This window comes from Oculina patagonica, chromosome 1 (genome assembly GCF_052425735.1).
Source record: "Oculina patagonica isolate OP01 chromosome 1, crgOcupat, whole genome shotgun sequence".
NCBI lineage: Eukaryota > Metazoa > Cnidaria > Anthozoa > Scleractinia > Oculinidae > Oculina > Oculina patagonica.
The window spans coordinates 4,181,053-4,202,541 of NC_135758.1; the positions used below are offsets into that span (position 1 = coordinate 4,181,053).

Below are 21,489 nucleotides of genomic sequence, written 5' to 3' on the forward strand. Positions count from 1 at the left end.
TCCACGGCGGACTCATTTTCAAATCTAATAAATCTAATTGGCTGAAAATACAGAACGAGTACTCTGCGCATGCTCACAAATCGGGACAGGCCAGAGGTCTCGATCCCTGGCGCAGACCAGACGGATCAAGGACTCTACGGACGAGAATGCCTTGGGACGAGAGACTTTTGTCGATTTTGTGAGTCGTCTATTGGTGAGGAGTTCCACTATTTATTATTTTGTAATAGACCATATTCGTATTCTTGGTATTGGACTGGAACTAGCTTGCAATGTAGGCTAAAACGGGTAATCTTTTCAAATGCAAATGGGATGAAGCTCTTTTTAATGATATTCCACCGCATTAGCCTCCATTGCAAGCTAGTTCACGTCCAATACCGAGAATACGAATATGGTCTTTTATCTTTTTTTTTTTCATTTAACTTATAAGGCGCTATCATAGCGGAGCTCCCACGCGCCGAAGGCGCGTAGCGTAGCTCCATTGGTAACATGCGGGTACAAGGGAACAGACAGGGCAAATGGTATCCTATCGAACCGAGAAATTTTGGTTGTCGCGTACGTACGTCCGTACGCACGGATTAGGCCTGGGAACGAGCTAGGCTCCGGTGGCAACGGTCCGCGTCTTTTGGCGGGAAAAATCATTACTATCAGGCCCTCAGCAAATAAGTTTTTTAAAATCGATTTCTACTCAGCTAAGCTTATATAGTAGACGGTTTTAAACGCGAGGGAAAAAAATCATTCTTAGCTCTTGTTGACAATGTTAGAATTACATGAAGGGGAGACTAACTTGAGGAAGTCCGCTGTTGGCTGTCCGGCTCGTCTGGATTTATCAGCTTCTAAGCGAGCTTATTTTAAACTTGTGCATGGATTGATTTGCCAAATGTTCTGGTTCATACGTGATAAGCTCTCGGGAAACGGTAAGGTGAACAGCAGAATTTTGAATATGGTTCAGAGTCAAAAGTCAGGAAACAATCTCACAGCATGCCGATTTACCAAGCGTACGCATGAGTTCACTACTAAGCATGAAGACTCCGCGATTGAAAAGCACACGAAAGACTCAGTTTTAAAGACAGTTTATTACAGATACATTATTTCTGGATATATTTCTCGTTTCACCCGCGATGACAACCATAGTTAGTAGAGGAGTAAAGATTGTGGCCGATCGAAATGGAAATCTTCCAAGCTTCTTGGTGAGTTTGAAGCAAAGACGGTCAAAGACAACATTCCTTTTATACGAAAACAAGGTGAGCTATTGATGTTCATTTTTTTTAACAGATTAGAAAAGTCTTTGGTATTTAGATTAACCAGCATTCAACCTAATACATTATTTTTAAACGAAGCTGGGTTCTAGCCCATGTACAACAAGTTTTTTGAGGTCAATTCAGTGAGAAGTATTTATAGAGGGTGTAAGATGCAGTTTGAAGTTGTCATTTATTTTGGTAAATCTGTTGTCTTTCTAAAACTTGCTATGATAGGATTTCCATACTTTTTGCCAGGATGCAAGTTAAGAATTTTACAGGTTTTTGATATGTATAAATTTTGTTTTCAGTGCAGGGAAAACAGTCAAGGGGTGCAGTTAGTGAAATTGGTGATGCAGGTAATCATAACATTAGTGTCAGCTTATACCTTTCTTTATCTAGATATTAAAGAAGCTCCATGACACATTAGTGCATGAAACTTGTTTTTCAAGTGTAAAGCTTTTGGGTGTGAAAAATGGTATGTGTTTTAACCCCTTGGTAAGTTTACATTGTATGTTTCCCTAAAATCCTCGTTCAATTGAGGAATTTAATATACACAATTTATATGTAACAGCACATGTACATAAAATGTTTTTATTGTTCAAGAAAAATGTTTTCGTTGTTCATACAATGCACCCCTCCCCCACCATGGAGGAGGGGTATGAGGGCAAAGACCCAACAAGATCTGCTACCTGACCCGAAAAAATACCGGAATACTTGTAATGATTTTGTGGGAGAAGTGCAAATTGACCTGTTGTGTTTGAATTCCTTTTGTTAATACCTTAAACCTTAATAGCTAATAAGATCAAGCCCTAACTTAACATAAATTGTCTTGTTGTGGTACCAGGAAAAAATGTAGAAATAGAACTTAAACTCAGCTGAAATTTTACGTGAACACAAAGACTTAGTAAAATTTTAGAGCTGCTTAGGCCAGAAAAGCCAGCTGGGCTTGTTGATGAGCCGGCTTAGTGTTTTCTTAGCTATATCCCTGATAAAAGTTTTAGGGAGAATATGTAAGCTTTCCTGGACTTAATCACAGTACTTTCAACAGCACCTGTCAGAGATAAATATAAGAGTCTTAAAAGACACATCATTTTGTAGGGAACTCTTGAATTAAGCCGGTGTTTCACACCCCAAAACATTCATCAAAGCCTCGCCATGTGCCGGGTCTTATTGATAGCACTATTAGTGTCTTCAGTAGTTAAAAAAAGGTTTTCCTGACACACTCACTCTGAAAGGACTTTTTGGTTCTAAACATATCCCCCAACACATTCCCTGGCCCATGCAAAAATTGGAAAAATAACTCTCTTTTTTATGTATCTGTATAATGTTCTGAATAAATTAAATTAAAATTATAAATATTCATTTGATGTCAATGATCATCAACAAAATGGTATCTGTTATTTTCCCTTTTTCAGGGTTAACACGAGTAGCAGAATTTCCACAGAGAGTTGCAGACACAGAGAGAGATCAATGAACAATCAGAATATATTATTTCTTCATTGCATGTACAACTAATACTTATGTACTCTGTGTGAAAATATACAATTTATGTAGTCAGGTGTAATTTTAAAGTTAATGAAATAGAGCCAGATAAGGTTCAACCATGTACGTATTTCTTAAGAGATCTCTGACAACACAATATAGATAGATAGATGGATAGATGCTTTATTAAAACTAAATTGCAACCCAAGGGTTGAATAATATAGTTTTTACAAAAAAATTACAATGGTTAAAAAGGTTAAAATTACTTATATACACAAAATGAAATATACAGCTATAAAAAGTCAAACATTTAAAATTTGAGCGCATTGCTAAAATAAAAAAATATAAAAATCATCCGGCTACCCAAACATTTGTGGGAGGTGTGGTGACCTAATGGTTATTGTGCTGGACTCCGGATCGAGCAGTCCGGGTTCGAGACTTGGCCCGGGCACTACGTTGCGTTCTTAGGCAAGACACTTTACTCTCATAGTTCTTCTCGTCACCCAGGTGTATAAATGGGTACCGGCTTACTTTACTGCTGGGGGGGATTAACCCTGCAATGGACTAGCATCCCATCCAGGGGGAGTAGAAATACTCCTAGCCGCTTAATAATGCTTCAGAAACCTGGTTACGCTCCAGCCTGATGAGCCACTTGGCTCAACAGCAGGCTTTACCTACCCAAACATTTAATTCCCAGTGCCCACACTGTGAAGAACAGTAATCATGATAATGAGATACACAGTTCATCAATCTCTAAATTAATATCACATGTTGCAATACAATAATAACTGATGAAATATGTGTTGTTCATAGGCAAATTTTTACTTCATCACCAAAACCAAACTCAGTCATTAAATAATAAAACATTAAACACAGCTGTTTTGTTTTGTGGGTGTGTCTCACAGATCAGTTATTTGTTGTTAAGCCTTTTGTTTCAGTAGAACTAATTTAATAGCCATGTTTTTTTCTCATGCTTGCATGGTTTAATATACAAGCAAATGCATGGTAACATTTTTGCCAAACAATCTATACAGACTATACCTGAGTTTAGGACTAACAAACAGTATGTCTGCCTCTCCAGAATTTTTCTTAGTTTACATGCAATTAAGTAAAGTGAAGCCCCTCAAGGACAAAGGGACTCATATGAAGGGAAAATGGTGTTATCATTTTGGGGAAACCTATTTGGCAGAATGATAAATGCTACTATTTTGCTTGCGGCTGGCTTTTACTCCGGTTTGCTAGCAGACAGCTGTTATTTTTAGTATCGGGAAATAATACTGTCACTGTTCCAATAGGGGGGGGGGGGTGGGACAAGCTACATGCAAAACTTTCCAGTTGTATGCTTTGTACAGCTATAACATACCAGTTATGGTGGGTGTATGGATATTTTCTAGAGCAACGCTTTCTTTGTTCTAGTTTCTCTTTGAGAGTTTATATACCTTTGGGAGGTTATGCACAAACTGCTAGATGATTATCCTCTTTTGATTGATCAACTATTTTTACTTTTATTTGGTGCTGTTGTTCATGGTGAAAAACAATACATAATATATATAAAGAAAATAACACGAATAAAAAATCATTCTAAAAAAGATGTAAAGGGCATATAACCTGGGAGCTCCGCTTTTAGGCTTGCCTAAATCTATATATTATTTTGGCTATTTGAAGAGGTGACGAGCATTTAGAGTAAGCTGGTTGTTTAAATCTTTAGTTACAGTTTTGTTATATTGTTGCAATATGTAGATTGTAACTTTTGGACTTTTATTTGTTCTAGTAGCACTGAAGTTTTAAGTTGAAGATTCAGTCAATATCCAGCATTACGTTATTCTGTAACAAGACAAATTGATTGAATTTAATTTTGTTACAGTTTCTTACAATGCTTACAGAATAGTACGCCATGAATGACATAGCAGAAGTTATCCAAGCCATATTTACAGTATCTATCGGCCTATATGTTTCTATTTTCCTTCTCAACACTGGTCGTGTTCTAAAAGCCGTCGAAATATGCAAAGAATGTTTGATTTTCCTAAGTACTAAAGCACTAGGGAAAGAAGAGAAATTTGGCAAACTAGTTTACGGCGCTATCTACAATACAATGTTCAGGGCATATTGTGTAATCTCTGATTACACAAATGCAATAAAATACGGCAGGAAACTTCTTGCTATTTACCGCGAGTGTGGTGAAACAGCCGAAGAAGGGAATATTACCAAAGCTCTAGCCGGCATATATGAACGGCGGTGTGAATATGCAGAGGCAAGAGAACTTTATGAGAGAGCGATCAATATAATGATAGAAATTGACGACAGAAAAAGACAAGCAAACGCTTATGAAAAACTCGGAACTATCTTATCACCTTGGCGAATATGTGACAATTACGATTTTTCACACCAGGTTCTTAGTGTATTCTTTTGCGTTGTTTATGAGAATCCTAACAATGCCCTTTATGTTGTAGAGCTTGCACGGGCTAGAGCCCTAGCAGACTTGATGGCGACTCAGTACTCTGTTGAAAGTGAAATCTCAGCTAATCCGCAATCGTGGATTGGTATTGAGAATATCATGAAAAAAGAAAATAACTGTACTTGTCTTTACATTTCTTGTTATGCCCAAGATATGTTTTTGTGGATCCTCAAGACAAGCGGAGAAATTTCTTTTCGAAGAATAACAGTAAATGAAAACATCATTGGTGTTGGCAGTTTGGATGAGTTTTTTGCTAAATGCTGCCGCAGCGTAGGTGTTTTATCCCAGCAGGACTGTGAAGATCGATCCAATGAACCGAGTCTTCCCTTGTTATACAAAATGATCATCGCTCCCGTGGCTGACTTGCTTGAGGAGCCTGAAATCATCATTGTTCCTGATCGCTCGTTGTACCAGGTTCCAGTTGCAGCATTAACTGATGAAGGTGGGAAGTATTTATCAGAGACTTTCAGGATCCGCACTGTTCCTTCGTTATCGACTCTCAAGCTCATTCAGGACAGTCCAGCAGACTATCACAGTCAGACTGGTGCACTGATAGTGGGCGATCCTGTGGTCGGCCGGGTGCGTTACAATGGTCGTCGTAAAACCTTCTTACCATTGCCTTGTGCAAGAAAGGAAGCAGAGATGATTGGGGAACTGCTGGGTGAACAGCCTTTGTTAGGACAGCACGCAACCAAACAGGCGGTGCTTGAAAGGTTAAATTCAGTGAGTCTGATTCATTTTGCTGCACATGGAAATGCTGAAAGAGGAGAAATTGCCCTTTCCCCTCTACGCTCTACTAAAAAGATTCCACGTGAAGAAGACTACCTATTGACAATGTCGGACATTTCACAGGTACCACTGCGAGCTAAACTGGTGGTACTTAGCTGCTGTCACAGTGGACGTGGACAGATTCGAGCGGAGGGAGTGGTTGGAATCGCTCGAGCGTTCTTAGGATCTGGTGCACGTTCAGTACTGGTGGCACTGTGGGTCTTAGATGATCTGGCAACAGAGCAGTTCATGAGATGTTTCTACGAGCACCTTGTTCGTGGGGCAAGTGCCACTGAATCTCTTCACGAGACTATGAAGTGGATGAGAGCTAATGGCTTTACCAAGCTAAGGTTTCCGAGTGGGCACCGTTCATGCTGATTGGAGATAACGTGACATTTGACTTTGAAAAATTAAAGTAAGTATAACAGAAAGAACAAGATGTTCATTTAATGAAACATGGTTAGGGTGCAGTTGTAACAGTATGTTTTTTTACTTAATTGTATGTGAATGTGTTCAAACCGATGAATGATGAATGTTTGCGCTGCAAGTGGAGTTAAAAAGTGAAGAAGGGTGGTTGGGGAACTTGATACGGGCGACCATTGACATGTAGTGAAATGGTGACTAAGATTTAATGCACTTCCTTGATCACTCCCCAGAAAGCCAGAACTGGCTTATAAGTGAAATGACTTATAACTGGGTTTATCTTTTTCTTGTTTTAGGAAAGCAAGAGAGCTCGAGCCAGACCCTGCATGCAGCAAGTAATGAGATGTGAATTATGTACAAATGTAAAATAGCAAAGCCTTTGTTATTAGCTAGGCGAATAGGCCGTTTGTCTCTGTTTCAAAGCGCGCCCCGTGAATACTTTTTTTCATACGAAATGAGGAGTTCATCTGCATGAAAATGAACGTGCGGGTAAATCGCATTTGCATCGGAATTGTTCGTACAGAAAGGCGGCTCGAAAATGGTCTCTTCCGGGTCTCCTTGGAAAATCTTTTATACGAAAATGAGTTTCACTAAGTCAAATACACGTTCATTTATGGAAATCCAATTCATTTCAATATTAAAACATTTGCCCGATAACTCGTTTTGAAACAGTGCAAAGCTGAGGCAACCCGGAAATGACCTATTGTATTTTGTGTCATTGCCTTTCCTTTTCAATTTTAAAGACATGCCTTTCAGTGCTTTAACCAATCATGTGTATTTGGTTGTGTAGTGAAGGCAAAATACGTAATTTCTAGTGTGCATATCATAAGTAGCGTGTTAAAGCCGGACTGATTTAGTTATTGGAAGTTATAATGACACCTCACACGAATGGTCATTATAGTTTCCAATATTTAAATTTCCATTTACAATACTAAATGCTCATCGAAACGTACTCAATGAAAGTTAAGTTACTTTTTTGTCAAATGTATATAGGAAGCAAACGTTTTATTATAGCCCTAAAACGCGGGCTAAGCCTTTGAATGGTTTGAAGGGTTTTGTTACAAGTAACCAAGTTCATAGCCTGCGTAGCAGACGACACAGTTTCGAGCTCGCGTATAGGAAACGCGAAAGGCGCGAGGGGGCCACGACTTTTCCTCGCGCGGCCTTCTCGCTATCGCGCACTCTTTTAAAGGGATACTCTATGCCTTATATGAAGTTTTGCTTAAAAGGTAGTATTTGCCCTATAATATTGGATTTATGACGAAAAATGTGAAGACTGATCGAAGGTTAAGAAAGGAAAAATCGGTGTTCAAAAGCGCAAATTTGCTGTTTTCGAAGACCGGAAGTGAAAATGCTTTGAAGGCACGCACGTGACTAATGACGTAGATGTGAGAACTCGTGCTCAGCTGGATGTTTTGCACGTAAAGCAATTACTGGCAATTATGGATTCCGATGCTTCGCGTAGTTCTGCTTCTTCTCTCTCTTCTTCGTATGAAAGTACCGATGAAACTGCGTTAGAGGACTGTGAAGGTACGCAACCGTATATGTTTGAGCCTTACGACAGCGAAGCAAGCTCAGGTACGGATTCATCAAGCGAGTCCGAGGAGCAGACGTTCGAGCGATTGCAAAACACAGACTGGTAAGATCGTGTCGCAAAATACAGAAAATAAACCTTATTCATTGTAAACTTTTGATTGTTTAATCTGAAGTACGAACAGTATAACAATAAAGTTTCTTGTGATAAACACATTGGCTGTTCTGTTGTGTAGATAGAGTGCATATTAGTTAATTTCTGCTTGTATGTTTTCCTGTTTGTTTTTGTACGCTCGAAGTTATATTTTCGGTATACATGCAAGCGAGAAGTGTGAGCTTATGATAAAATCGTATTTTAAAACCTAGGTGTAACTGTGGGAACTGCCAGCGCCTAAATAGAGTGGAGGAGTGCATATGTTGCTCGGAGATCGACTGTGTGGTTGCAAAATACTACGAAGCGGTCGAAGCCGAAGGACTGGACGAGCCCCCGGCATGTATCACCCAGCACCCAGGGTTTCGTGCCGTTTGTTTGAATCGCTGGGTTCTTCAAACGGCATGGTATCAATATAAGCAGCAGTATACCGATGCACATGAAGGGCCAGACCACAAGCAGAAGAGGCATATAGCCTATAGGCAGTTGGCGAGGTGGTGTTGGGGACTGCTGGGGAAGCAAATTAGAGTAGTTCTGCCATCATGTGCAGTTTGTTGTATTCGAGCACACTTTCCTCCCCCAGGGAATGAGGATGATTTTGTATTTGAGGGATTTCGATTTCCCGACGAGTAGACAGCTGCATTCATTCTATCTATTGAATTGACTTGATTGTTTATTATCATAGGTAGTGTTTTTCACATACTAACATTTGCTGACAATAAAACAGTACTAAAATGTAATTATAAATTGGCAAACATTTGTTACTTATTGAAGGCTATGCATTCGGGAAAACGTTTTTCTTTATGCCGGACGTAGCCTTTATTTGAAGTAATTTCACGATCTAGAAATTAACTGTGATTCAGTGTATCATTATTAATTAAACCTCCCTAATTATTATTTCCAAAGGTTGATCTGCTTCTATTATCTGTATTATTCATCCTTCACGTGCAATTTATCAGTTGCTAGAGGTATTGAAATTATAAACAAGCCCAAACAAGGAAATAAAACTCAATATATTGAGCTTGGCTCTGGTAGGATTGATAGTTATTTTCTGTGAAGCAATTACTTGTGCTTTTCACAACAGCTTAGAGGCAATTAATTGTTTTTAAATCTTGACTTTAAGGCATTTACAGCAGCCTGCTTGTCAGGGCGGTCAAAATCTGCTGACAGTGGCCGAGGGGCAGCAACTCTTTCTAAGACACGTGTCTCATTTCCTTCAAGAATTTGCAACACTCTTTCCTTCAGATCATCAACATATCCTGAATAAAACAATCAGAGGAATAAATATTTCAGTGGCCGAAAAGTAAACGAATGCCATAAATGCAGACTTTCACTGAGATCACATTAAAGACAAACCAAGGAGCTTAAATGCACCTTCAATCGATAGTTTCTAAGGTGGTTTAAGCATGATTCCATATGATTTCAATACTCCATATGATTTTAATTGTTCTTGCTAACAGTGTATGTGTGATTTGTTTACAATAGATTTTTCTAATATTGTATTGGTTATTGTCATGCACACATTGTTAAAGTATTATCTTTAAACGAAAATTGTGCAAATTGCATCAATACTTACTATATGTGCATTTAACTAAGATCTTCTTGACTGTATACTCCCCTTTCTTGTATTTTGGGAATGCAATGTTCACCCTCTCAGTACCATCTTGTAATGTTGCATGTTCTCGGTCACTGTTCTCATTAAAATGTAGAATAGAAATCTGCAACCTGGAAGATTGATTTTTAAATATTGAGAAAACTAGATCTAGGTAAAATGATAGTGATGGGATAAGTGATTGTTGCTTGAAAAAAAATAAAGAAGTTATGATCACGCAGTAGTGACTCCACTACCATTAATTTTTGTAGTCATGTAATTATGTTAAGCGATTACCTGCTTGTCATTCCATGGTAAGAGAAAGCCAAACGTTTGGTTGCAAAGTGGTTTTGTACCGAATGAAAGGCCTCGAGTGATGATGTGGCATGCATTCCAGATATCTGCTTGATATCCTTTAGCAAAGAGCCCTTTGTCAATACCTCGCTCAGTTTCTCAAAGGGGGGTGTACCTGAAGGATAGTAAATTATAAATAACTGTTAAACTGTAACTTCTTTTCATGGAAACAAAACTTTACATTGAGTTCATGATTCACAGTCATAACAAGTAACCTGGTTTGAGCCATTTCTTCTTGCGTTCTCTGCCATGCAATCTTCCATGAAGACACTGGGGAAACAAAGGATTGTCGTGCCCTGAATGCTTGTTCATTATGTGATTTGTGATTGACAACCACTTTGCCTCTTTTAAGTCTTCATCATCATCATCGGTTGATGCAGCACACCAGAACATGTGATTTACCACACTTTTTTTCCATTTGGAAACCACATCACAGTCTTTCTTTTTGGCAAGACTGTCAATCTTTTTACCAAGACCTGAAAGAAATTACAGTCATTTTAAGAATTAATATCATTAACGTTCTGTGTTAAAAGCTTAATTGTCATTAAGCCAACCAACCTTTGCCAGCATGCCAGCCATCCAACCTGTGCTTAATAGCAGGCCGTGTTTCCCTCATGTATTTTCTGATCTGTACATGTCTGTCCGTTATTAGAGTGCTTACTGATAGTCCCTCATCAGATAAAAATTGCAAGGATCTTATCAGGCCTTCTTTTTCCATGGCATTTGAGTTTTTTACTTCATTACTCTGTGGATATGTAATAAAAGAAAAAGCATCGTTAAATTAAGTCCAGTTTTTAATTAATTTTCAATGTTTATATACCAACCTGCACTAACTGGGAATCCAAAATTTTGTTTTGCTCTAAATCCATGAGAGAGTAAGAGCCATACTTTGCAGAATGCCCTGGGCTGTCGCAGCGACCGTCACCTCCCAATATCAATTCTTTTCCCTCAGCCTTTATGCCATCCAGTAGAGTGGACTGTTGTTGCCTGTACGTTCTCTCTACTGCAGGGTGTAAATATTCTTTTTGGTGTTTCATAAATGTAGAATATCCAATGGTCAGGACATTCATATGCCTCATTATTTTAAGAACCTTTGCTGGGCTTCCACCACCAAAAAGAATTCCACAGGACATCATAATGTTGCCAACAGGAGTATCACCAATGGATGGCTGAGAATCCCAGCTTCTGGTGTACGAGCAAGACAGGCACTGCTGCCTCACCGTTATCTTGGTTCCAATCCTCGAATTGACACGCCTATCACATTCTGACCGGCACACAGGACAAAACTCAAACAAACTCAATAAAGAGGATTCCGCCACGAGGAACAAGTTTTGCTGGTGGGCGGGCGCGTTTGTTGGAGACTCTCTGTGAAAAAAGAATTGCATTTTTTTCAGTCTTTTTTTGCTATTATTGAAAATGCTAAACTTTATATTGTTATTTTGTATTACGTAATGTGTAACTCACTTGTACAAACAATCGTCGAAGTCATCAAAATCATCATCTTCATCTATATCGTCGTCGGGGTCAGGAACGTACGAGGGATCGTCAACTGCGTCCATCTCCTCTTCAGAATCTGATGCTTCATCCTCACTTGCACAAGGTGTTGATGTGGCGAACACTTTGAGAAGAGTACATTGAGTTCCTTGACTTTTAGTGGGGACAGTAGTTTGAATACCTGCAAAATTATCATAAAAACTTTCTTTACAAACCTACAATTTTTACATTGTATACACAACGGAATACTGTATAAACGTACCTCTCGCAGTGCTTTTCGTTCGAAACTGTACGGAAACGTTTTTGTTGTTGTGCTGCGTCTGTGTGGATGCCTCCTGTACCCGAGATAAGAACTCGGTTGCATTTGCTGTTTCCAACCCTTCGACACTGTTTTCATGGGAAGTGGATTCGTGTTTCTCATGTTCAGCGATGATCTTGGAACAAGAACAAGGTAAGTTTTTAGTACTGTATTTCCGAGTTTCACAAGAATAACAATGTCATTTCATATATATTTATAATCTTTGATACATACCCTGGCAGCTTCTCTTTTTCTGTAAGCGCTCCTGGGTTGGTTTTTGGACTGCTGAGTACACGACCCTTGCGAAGACGACTCTTTCGTGACTTCTGCAAGTGAGCTATCATCCCGTCTTTGCTTTTTTTGTGGCGGACCATTGTTACGGTTAAATATGGTTGGAACAGCGTCGGGTTTTAAAATTCTTTTCATGTTTAATCCTAGCGACACAGCAATTACCGTCTGTGCTTCAAATGAGTCGTCTGCGAAGTGACTACTGCAGAGTTTGCTTGAAGCCGTCTGAGAAAAATCAGATCGCGTGTTTCTCACGGCATTCGTCCATTGGCGAGCAACTTGAGGATCTGAAGGCCAGCCATGGAGACTTACATCGTTCTTATTAGTATTGGAACATCCACCGGCTACACAGCGATGTGGCATGATCAAGTTTTAGACTGAATTAAGAAGGTTATTTTCGTTTAGAAGTAAAAAATCAAGACAATCTTCGCGAGCGATCTCCACTTGTTTATTAATGAATCCTACCGGAAATGGCTTACGAGTTCTCATATCTACGTCACTTCCGTTTTTCGCCCCGAGCGCTAAGTTCAAATCGCACGTTCGCAATTTTTCCAGTTTTTACGAAAATGAAAGACAAATAGACAGCTTTTTCTTGCAAATATCTTTTATTAAGGTTATAAGGTATCAATTTATGAAATTTCGTTTTGGGGTGTAGAGTATCCCTTTAAACGCGCTAAAAAACACAGACGCCTGCCAAGTTCACAAAACACTCATTCCACTGTAGGACTCTACTGGTCATTTATAAAACAAACTGACCCTTAATTAGTAGTAACAAAAAGGAAGTTTAAATTTAATTAGAGTGGGCTCAGAAATTATTTGTAAGTTATATGTCCAGAGGAAGTTTTATAATACACGAAACAGTTGATCCTTCTGCAGGCAATAACTGGTTCACTGTGTTCTCATCTTTTATTGTAATCAGCCATATGTAACAACCGGTCTTATAAAAGTGTTTTTGTTTTCATGGAAGTTTTATCTTATTTTTACACATTACGCATTCCACACTTCGATCTTGTTGACCAGTCCCTCTTCGATTGTTTGGAAGGCAGACAAGATAGCGATAATCCTAAGCATTCTTCTGCTCTTAGTTTGGCTGGGAGAACATGACGAGAAGAAGGTTTCATTGATTGATCTTGTTTTTGAAGGCTCTAAACGGCTCGATTGACTGGGATTTTAAATTTTTTTATAGTTTTAAACACATTGATATATAGTTACAACACGAGAAGTCAAAACAGGCGGCATTTGAAAGCCTCAGTCACATCACTTCTGGAGCCAAAACCGTGTCGTTTATCACAGCGATAATGATTGGAACAATTTACCAGATAAAGTGAAGAACGCTGCTGACATCCTCTTCTCATTCTCCTCATCATCCTCTTTCTGTAAGTTATTTCCCTCTTTTTTCTGCGTCGATGTCTTTGTCTCAATATGAACTGATGTATTGCAGATAATATCGTGCTCGTTTACTATAAATATGTTATATCCTTTTAACTACAGTGACTCAAAATTAAGAGGCTTCCACGAAATTCCAACCACCTCTCTTCCATATACAAACAGCCGTTCCGTACTCAAATCGTTTCGTACTAAAATAGTTCTTACAGTCAACTCTCGTTATAGCGGAGACGGTCGGGGCACCGTTTAGTGTCCGTAATAGCGAGAGTCCGTAATAGCGGGGTGCGAGGGAAAAAAGTGCTGTTAACATACATTAAATAATATTATAGACTATGGCGAGCTTATCAAACAGTCAACAGTGTTGAAACAGCTAAGTAGTCGTTGGGGATGGAGGATATAGAGTCTGGATGGAAAAGGCCAAGCTGAAGCGAAAAGGCAAACTTTTTTGTAACGTTCAGTACTGAAGGAATTGATTGACAAATAACCCGGCCTGACCACGGCGATGAAACCGATAATCGATGATAATCGATACCAATCGATAATAATCGATGCCAATTAATCGATTGATATTGGAAATCGATGACCAATCGATGACGGAAAATTTTGTGACTTTTAATTTAATCGATTTTCATCGACTATCATCGATTATCATCGATTACCATCGATTTTCATCGATCGTTTTTTATTTAGTCAGGTCTTTAAAGCGATCAATACCTCATTTATTCATTTTCGTGACATACTGTTATGTCTGTTATGCATCAAAAACAACGTTACGAAGGAATGGGGCAAGGTTTACACTAGCGTATAGATTACTTGAGAGATACAACAGCAAAAGTTCTGACATGTGCAGGTACAATATATGACGTAAGCTAAACAAGCCTAAAAAATATAAACTTGAATAAACTGCAACAGGAAAATAGCTTGGGATAAGTGGCTTGGTCTAGGTAGATTCCTATAATCTCAAAAAGGAAAAACAAGTGAAGGAGCAAATACCACGGTCGATCTTTCTTCGCATCGAAGTAATATACTGGATAGCGAAAAAACAATCCACGGATATTTTCTGTAGTATGTTCATTGCCAGGTCTATTTGTCGAGTAGGAGCGCTCGGCCAGCTCACGATCAGTCGTTTTAGGATTGCGAAAATCTATTTCCGGATATCCTGGAGAATTGTCCTGGGGATGCCCAAGTACACCTCAAGATATGGATAACAATCGATGGCAATCGATGAAAATCGATAGCAATCGATGACAATCGATGCAATTAAGGAAATTTTATTTGTGACTATCGATTGGTTATCGATTGGCCGATGCCGATCGATATCAATTAACTAACCATCATCGATTGATATCGATTGATTGATTGATTTCCGATCATCGATTTTCATCGATTGGTCAGGCCGGGAAATAAACATTCCAGAAGTCTATTGAAGCGTGGTTTGCCAAATAACGAACGACAGACTGTAATCTTACTTAATTATGTTATATGAGAAGCTCATGGTGTCCGCTTTATCGAGAGTCAAAACAATAAAAACTGTTATGTTGGTGCCACGAAAGTGTCCGTAATTTCGTAATTTCCGTAATTTCCATAATTTCGAGTCACTTCCAGCCAAACCTTTTTAGCTTTCGCCGGGGATCTGGATTTTGTCCGTGATAGCGATTGTCCACAATAGCGGGGTGTCCGTAAGGCGAGAGTTGACTGTACTCATCTTTGGTCGGTTTGTACTCACTAACGCTCTTGACAATACCCTTTTATATACCATTTTGACAGAAATTGTACCCCTTTCGTATAACTTTCACTTAAAAAAGGTGCCCCTTTCAGATATAGACTTAGAAAATTACGTTTTCTTGTCATTTTCATGTAGCGCTTAATAAATTAAAATAATACAGCCGTAGATTGCATCTGTTCGAAATATTTCAATTAAAGGCCCTTTGAAAAACCTAAATGACAGATTTCCATACCCCTTCATATACCTAAACTTGTGAAATCCCTACCCTTGTATATACCTGAAGCCTGAAAAAGATACCCCTTTCGAGCGGAGCCTCCCCGTATAGGCCATTATAGGGAGTACCCCCCCCCCCCCCGGGCAAACGCTTCACCAAGAGGTCAGACACTACTTGGTTTTCTTGCGTTCTTTTTTAACACCACGTGTTCTTGGTAATCACTTAAGAAAGCCTAAGGATGGCGCTTCTATTTGAATCTATACCTGTAATATAAATCATATCTCACCAAGAAGGGAATCTTTCAAGCTTCAAGAAAGAAAAGTTGAGCGGGATTCGATCCATTAACGACCTGTTCCACGGTAATCATTGACGTTTAGGGATTTTAAATTGTCCTTAATTCGTCAGTTAATTTTGTTTACAGTTTTCAATTTTAACTCTAATGACAAATATTAGGAGAGGGGCCTGAAGGGGTAAAATGGGATTTGGGTAAATGTTCACTAGGAAAATTAGATTTAGGACACTGGGACTGGGAATTACAAACAAATAAACAATAGAACATGGACTGGGATTTGGAAAATTAACAAAACAATAGGCTGGGAAAAAGGATTTGGGCCCTCGTAATAAATAAAGTGTGTCACAGGTTCTTTGGGGGATAATGGTGGGAAAGGGCATTGGAAGGGGAATGCGGGGATCCGAGGAAAGGGAGGTTTGATGTGACATATAGGATGGCAAATCTTGAATACGTAATATTCTCATGATTTCATTTCGAGCTAGTTCGTTTTTTTTTTCGTCCAGAGTTTTAACTCTGCTTTTTGAACGACCATGGATGTCTGCCACCCGGGTCTGCCGTTCGTTGGCCGGGTTTCCACAAAACAATAAGGACAACCTCCAGAGTTGGAGGTGACATTGACTCAAATTTCTCATTAAAGCAAAGAAGGTTTAATGGCTCACTTACGACATGTAGAGACGTCACGCAATTCACAAAAAGAACTCTAAATTTCTCAGAAATGTCACCGCAGTTTGCTGTATGTATGCGTGACGTAATATGATAAGCAGTGTTTTCTCGGAATCTTGAGTGTTTCGTAGTTGCACTTTCCAAAGCGAACCTCAATCGACGTGGTAAGTACAACTAACTTTGGTTTTTAACCCCCGTTTAGAATAACTAGTTCGACTTATAAGATAGCTAAGACATTCATAAATCCACAAAGCGATATTTAACAATCGTGGAGCAAACATTTGCTTCGAGACACAAAGCTGTTTGGTTCTGTGATCTCGTCTGATATCACCGAGAAAGACAGAAGAATGAAATCGATCAAATCATGCAAAATACGCTATGAAGTGAACACAAATAGGAAATTTACGTCGTTTTGTGTCTTGTATCATCGGCATCCTCGTCTCGGAGAGGCGATGGTCAGCGCATCAGTGTCGACAGGCTCTTGAGTGACTCAAAAGCCCGATTCTAGAGTGGCAGTCTTTGTTGAAGCTGGTACAGATGTAGTTGGTGGCCTCTCGAACTGATACTTGTCGTTCCTTTCTCGCTGCCCCCTTGATTGTCGTCTCAGCCCTGGCCTTCGTCTCGGCCCTGAGTGCCCCCTCCTTCACACCGTGACGCCAGGCATCTGTCTTGTATAAGAATGAAGAATTACAACAGACCGAGTAAGAGCAGTTCTTCAGATATTCAAATCGTTCTCTACGTGAGGCGGAAACTGTGATGTGAGTTGAATAATAAGTTCAAATGCAAATTGAAAATGACTTAAAAGAAGATAGCAAAGCACAGACTGTGTAAAAAGCACTTTTTGGTAGTTCTGAGAATTTCAGTTTCAAGTTCAGTGTATTTTTCTTCGTCTGCTCGTTGTCTTGCATGGAAAGTCCTTCAGTAGTTGTTTCAATTTACATGTATTGCTTTTGGTTTCACCTTTGGTTTTTGTTTATATGATATTTTTTATCCTAAGCTGTTCTTGACTGATATCTCTGCATATATGTACTGTATGGCTGATGTTGCCGATGTTAACACTGTAAATTTGTAGTGGGACTAAACATCATGATATTGATATCGCGTGACTGATTTTATTTCGTGGTTTGCGCGCTAACAATGGGTGACGTTTGGACACTTAGCAAGGAATTTAAAATGTTTGGTTTTCCTTTTACCTTTCGTTGTTTCGTTTTACAAACAACAAAATGATGATTTCCTTCTTGGGAAGTGTATGAACAGGATCGGTTAGCTTGTTTACTGTCTAAACCATGATATCATTGTGATTACTCTTGGTTTCTAAGAAATGTACATCCGTGACGTAATATGATAATCAGTGTTTCTCGAAATTTGGGGAAATCCCCGAATTGTTTTAGTTTCATCTTCCAAAGCGAACTTTGCCTTGGTAAGTACAACTAATCTTGGTTTCTAGCCTCCGTTTTAACTAGTTTAGAATATATAGTTCGATTTCTCTGATAGCTAGGACATTCATAAATCCTCAAAGCGAAGATTTAATAATCGCGAACCCAAACATTTGCTTTCAAATCGTTCAACTCGAGCAAAAACCACTACGAAGTGAACACAAATAGTAAATTCACGGTCCTTCATGTCTTGAAATAATCAAGAATGAAGAATTACAACAGACCGAGCAAGTCAGATAGTCCCAATTAATATTATGACCAGTCAAAATGATCTGATCCAATGATGTGACCCGATGTGTGGGCAACTTTAGCGAGGGATCAAAACTATTCGGTTTTCTTGTCGTGCAGACGTCATTTTCATTTATTCATTTTACCAACATGGTCCTCTGTAAGGGTCAAGAAAATCGTGATTGCTTAGAAACAACACAAGGCGCCAAGTGTTTTAGACTTGATAAAGCACGAACTGCGAGTTTATTGAACGGTTTCAAAACCTCTGATTTAGATCTTTTCATTCTTACACTAATATTTAGATTTTTGGTTATTTTAGCCAAGAATATTGGACATGAACTTCAGCAGTGTCTTTATCAGATTTATAGACACTCATTAAACAATAATTTTCTTTGTATTTTCTAAATAAATTATTAATTAGTTTTTAAAAGGCATTTCATGTATTGGCTCGGTGCTGTCAAAGAATTAGCGCTCCGTTCCAGAGGGTTTTCGCGCTACTCACAATAGAGACATGATCGACAACGGAAAGCGCGCAAGAGAAACCTTTCGCACCCAGGGTAACCATGTGGCCAAAAAATCAGGAAATTTCGGTTTGAAGTCAAATGGAAAGGTAATTTTCCAGAAATTCCCTTCGGAAATTGCGAATTACGTTTTGTACTCAGTTTAATTCCGGTTCGAACGAACCGTCGTAAATTTTCTTACTATTTGAAGGAATCTTCCGTTTTCAGGCCCTTTTCAGAACCTCCGTGCGGTTTTAGTTACAGCAAGGCGCCCAAAAGTGTGACCACTTTTAATTTATTCACATTCTTTCATGCAGATTTAATCGAATCAGAAGTCAACTGCAAGCTATCCACGGCTTTTGATTGGATTAAATCTGCACGAAAGAATGTGAATAAATGAAAAGTGGTCACACTTTTGGGCGCCTTGCTGTAATTGTCTTTTTATGTATCAGTCAAATCGAAGGTTCAACATTCCCCCGGGCATACCCCGGTGGGGGAATTTGAACACTAACCTTGATTTCGTGCTACGTGTCCCAGTGAGTAAACGTGAGTCGATAAATCATGGCGGGGGGCCGAAATAAGGTCCGAAATGGTGAGTTTAAGGATTTTAAAAGAAAAGATTGCCGCTTTGTGACAACTTGGATAAAAAGCGAAGGGTTACAAAGGCTTTTCCCTGTATTTTAGACTTGTCTGCAGACTTAGCGCGTGAATTATTCTCGGAAAAAAGGCATTTTTAATGAACTGAAATGGATCTATGGTGGGGCATTTGAACGGCTGATTGGCCCGGGGGGGGGGGGGGGATTTGAACACAAATTTTTCAAAAATTCAAATACCCGGAGTGTTGCCCGGGGGGATGTTGTACCTTCGATTTGACTGGTACATTAATATGGCGTCTTTCCCAGTCTATACGACTTATATCGAAGTGCACTGTGTATTTTACCTGGACTTAATAAACCCTAGCACTTCTTTAACAACAGGAATAGGCTGCCTGCCTCTGGTAGTCCATGTTGGAATCGTTCATGAGTATTTCTCTGCACAGGATCTCGAACGTGCCAATTGTCGCTAGAATATGACTGCGAAAATTCACTCAGTGCGTAGGTGGAAATAGTTTCCTAAAACTAACCATGTATACTGTTTAAATCGCGTCTCATGAAACAGCTGATGGCACTAAACAGCATCCACCCATCTTCTTCGTCAAAAGGGTTGTTTTCTACCTCAAAATATGCAGTTATATCGACAGAAAAGGACACTGAATTTCGCGCTAGATCGAGTGAGCGGGAAGGAACACTTGGTAAGCGACATCTCATGTTAACCGATTGGTTGGTATATTCGGGAAATCGCTTACCATTATGCAACGGTCACACTAGCCGGACTGTTTTTGCTACAAATTGTAAGAGGAAGTCGTCTGAAATTTAGACTAGCTACATGTAGCAGATAGATATACGCCATGTTACAAGAGCAAACCAAGCGAGCCTGACCTTAATACAATGCACATTTGAAAAGGTCTCTCTTTTAAGAGAAAATACACACTCTAAACACTGCATGTAAACACTACAACTGTGTTAAAAGAAAGGGAGGCTCTTTGTGCACCCCCATCTCTCCTCTGCTCCAGCCAGGCTTAGGAGCGCCAAAAACGCTCAGGCAAATATCAGGGTGGTCGAAATGTGGGGTTCCACTATTTTTGGTCGTCAAATGTAACAAAATATTTTGAGTGTTTTTTAAAAAAATATACCGGATAGGAAGCTTCAATCTCTTCATTCACCACCGGTTTCTTATTAACTTAGCATCTGAATGCAGTAGTCATACTTTACATCTCCGCGGTCTGGTTTGGTCAGAAGGCGTCAGAACCTGTAAGCCCCGGGCTGTAAGCATGCGCCAAACCAAACGTACAGGTTCTGGCGAAATCGTAGAGATGTGTAGCGTGATCATTGCATTCAAATGGTTTCTTATCAACTAACATTTGCAAAAACAATCTCCACTTTTATCTATCACACTGAAAAAGGATCACAAACTGAAAACGTATTTTCACGATGCATTCAGTATAGAAAAACACGTAGCCTCATGTACACATTGTGCATTTTATATTTAGAGTGCAACATCCTGCTGGCATGCATAGATTCCTTTATGTTCGAAGACGAAAACTAAGAAAGGGCAGATTTAAAATGTTTATTTGCCTAATGCTACAATTTTACGTTATTTTTTATAACTAATAAAATTGATTTCATTTTCTTTTAAAATCTTTTCTATTCTTTTCGAAGACTTCTAGAATAGGACGTCATGAACAACATAAAAGACGTTTTACAAGCCATCTCTATCGGCGTAATTGTCGCTACGTTTCTTCTTAACACTGGTCGTGGTTTAAAGGCAATCAATTTATGACAAGAATGTTTGATTTTACTAAGTACTCAAGCACTGGGGAAAGAAAACTCGAAGAAAACCAATTTGGCAAATTAGTCTACGGTGCGATGTACTTCACAATGTTCAGCGCATAAAAAATTGTGTCATCCCTGATTACACAAATGCAATAAAATACGGCAGAGAAGTTCTCGCCATGTACCGTGAGCCGGGTGGTGATACAGTGCGCGAAGGTAAATTTTCGATAAAGTTGGCAAAGATATGTGAAGATCAATGTAATTACGTACAGGCAAAAGAGTTTTATGAGAGCGCGATCAAGATCATGAGAGAAAATGACAAAAGCAAAGAAGAGGCCTACGCCCAGGAAAAGCTGGCAGGTATATTTCGTTCTCTTGGTGAATATGTCAAGGAAAAAGAACATCTTGAAAAAGCACTTGCTCTCAGAATAAAAATTGGTGACAAAATGAGAGAAGCAGCAAACTACGGAGACCTAGGAAATGTGTTTGAACATTTTGGTAAATATGTCGAAGCTAAAAATTATCTCGAGAAAGGACTTGCGATTTGTGTGGAAATAGGTCACAAACAAGGAGAGTCGTCATTTTATGGAAACCTAG

General features: G+C 39.2%; 4 protein-coding genes and 1 long non-coding RNA gene across 5 annotated transcripts in view; 3 read left to right on the forward strand and 2 right to left on the reverse strand.

Annotated features, from left to right (window-relative positions):
- Positions 1-2,844, forward strand: part of LOC144631397 (uncharacterized) — a 130,749-nt gene extending 127,905 nt beyond the window's left edge. The window contains exons 2-3 of the long non-coding RNA XR_013566735.1: positions 1,547-1,594; positions 2,654-2,844. This is a non-coding gene — a long non-coding RNA (uncharacterized LOC144631397). The remainder of the gene's footprint in view (positions 1-1,546; positions 1,595-2,653) is intronic.
- The window catches only part of LOC144636229 (uncharacterized), a 117,386-nt gene that overhangs the window by 10,018 nt on the left and 85,879 nt on the right, over positions 1-21,489 (forward strand). The gene's annotated exons all lie outside the window — the stretch shown is intronic.
- LOC144628207 (P2X purinoceptor 7-like) lies at positions 7,463-9,867 on the forward strand. Its single transcript, XM_078486307.1, has 2 exons — positions 7,463-8,005; positions 8,266-9,867. Exons 1-2 carry the CDS (start codon positions 7,809-7,811, stop codon positions 8,681-8,683), a joined length of 615 nt encoding a protein of 204 aa, XP_078342433.1. The 5' UTR covers positions 7,463-7,808; the 3' UTR covers positions 8,684-9,867.
- On the reverse strand, positions 9,078-11,205 carry LOC144661382 (uncharacterized). The gene is made up of 6 exons (XM_078522161.1): positions 10,820-11,205; positions 10,554-10,740; positions 10,211-10,471; positions 9,939-10,110; positions 9,627-9,775; positions 9,078-9,309 (listed from the first exon to the last, which is right to left on the reverse strand). Exons 1-6 carry the CDS (start codon positions 11,129-11,131, stop codon positions 9,146-9,148), a joined length of 1,245 nt encoding a protein of 414 aa, XP_078378287.1. The 5' UTR covers positions 11,132-11,205; the 3' UTR covers positions 9,078-9,145.
- On the reverse strand, positions 11,151-12,438 carry LOC144644547 (uncharacterized). Its single transcript, XM_078504063.1, has 5 exons — positions 12,022-12,438; positions 11,752-11,923; positions 11,460-11,670; positions 11,216-11,360; positions 11,151-11,180 (listed from the first exon to the last, which is right to left on the reverse strand). The coding sequence occupies exons 1-5, from the start codon at positions 12,436-12,438 to the stop codon at positions 11,151-11,153; spliced, it is 975 nt and encodes a 324-aa protein (XP_078360189.1).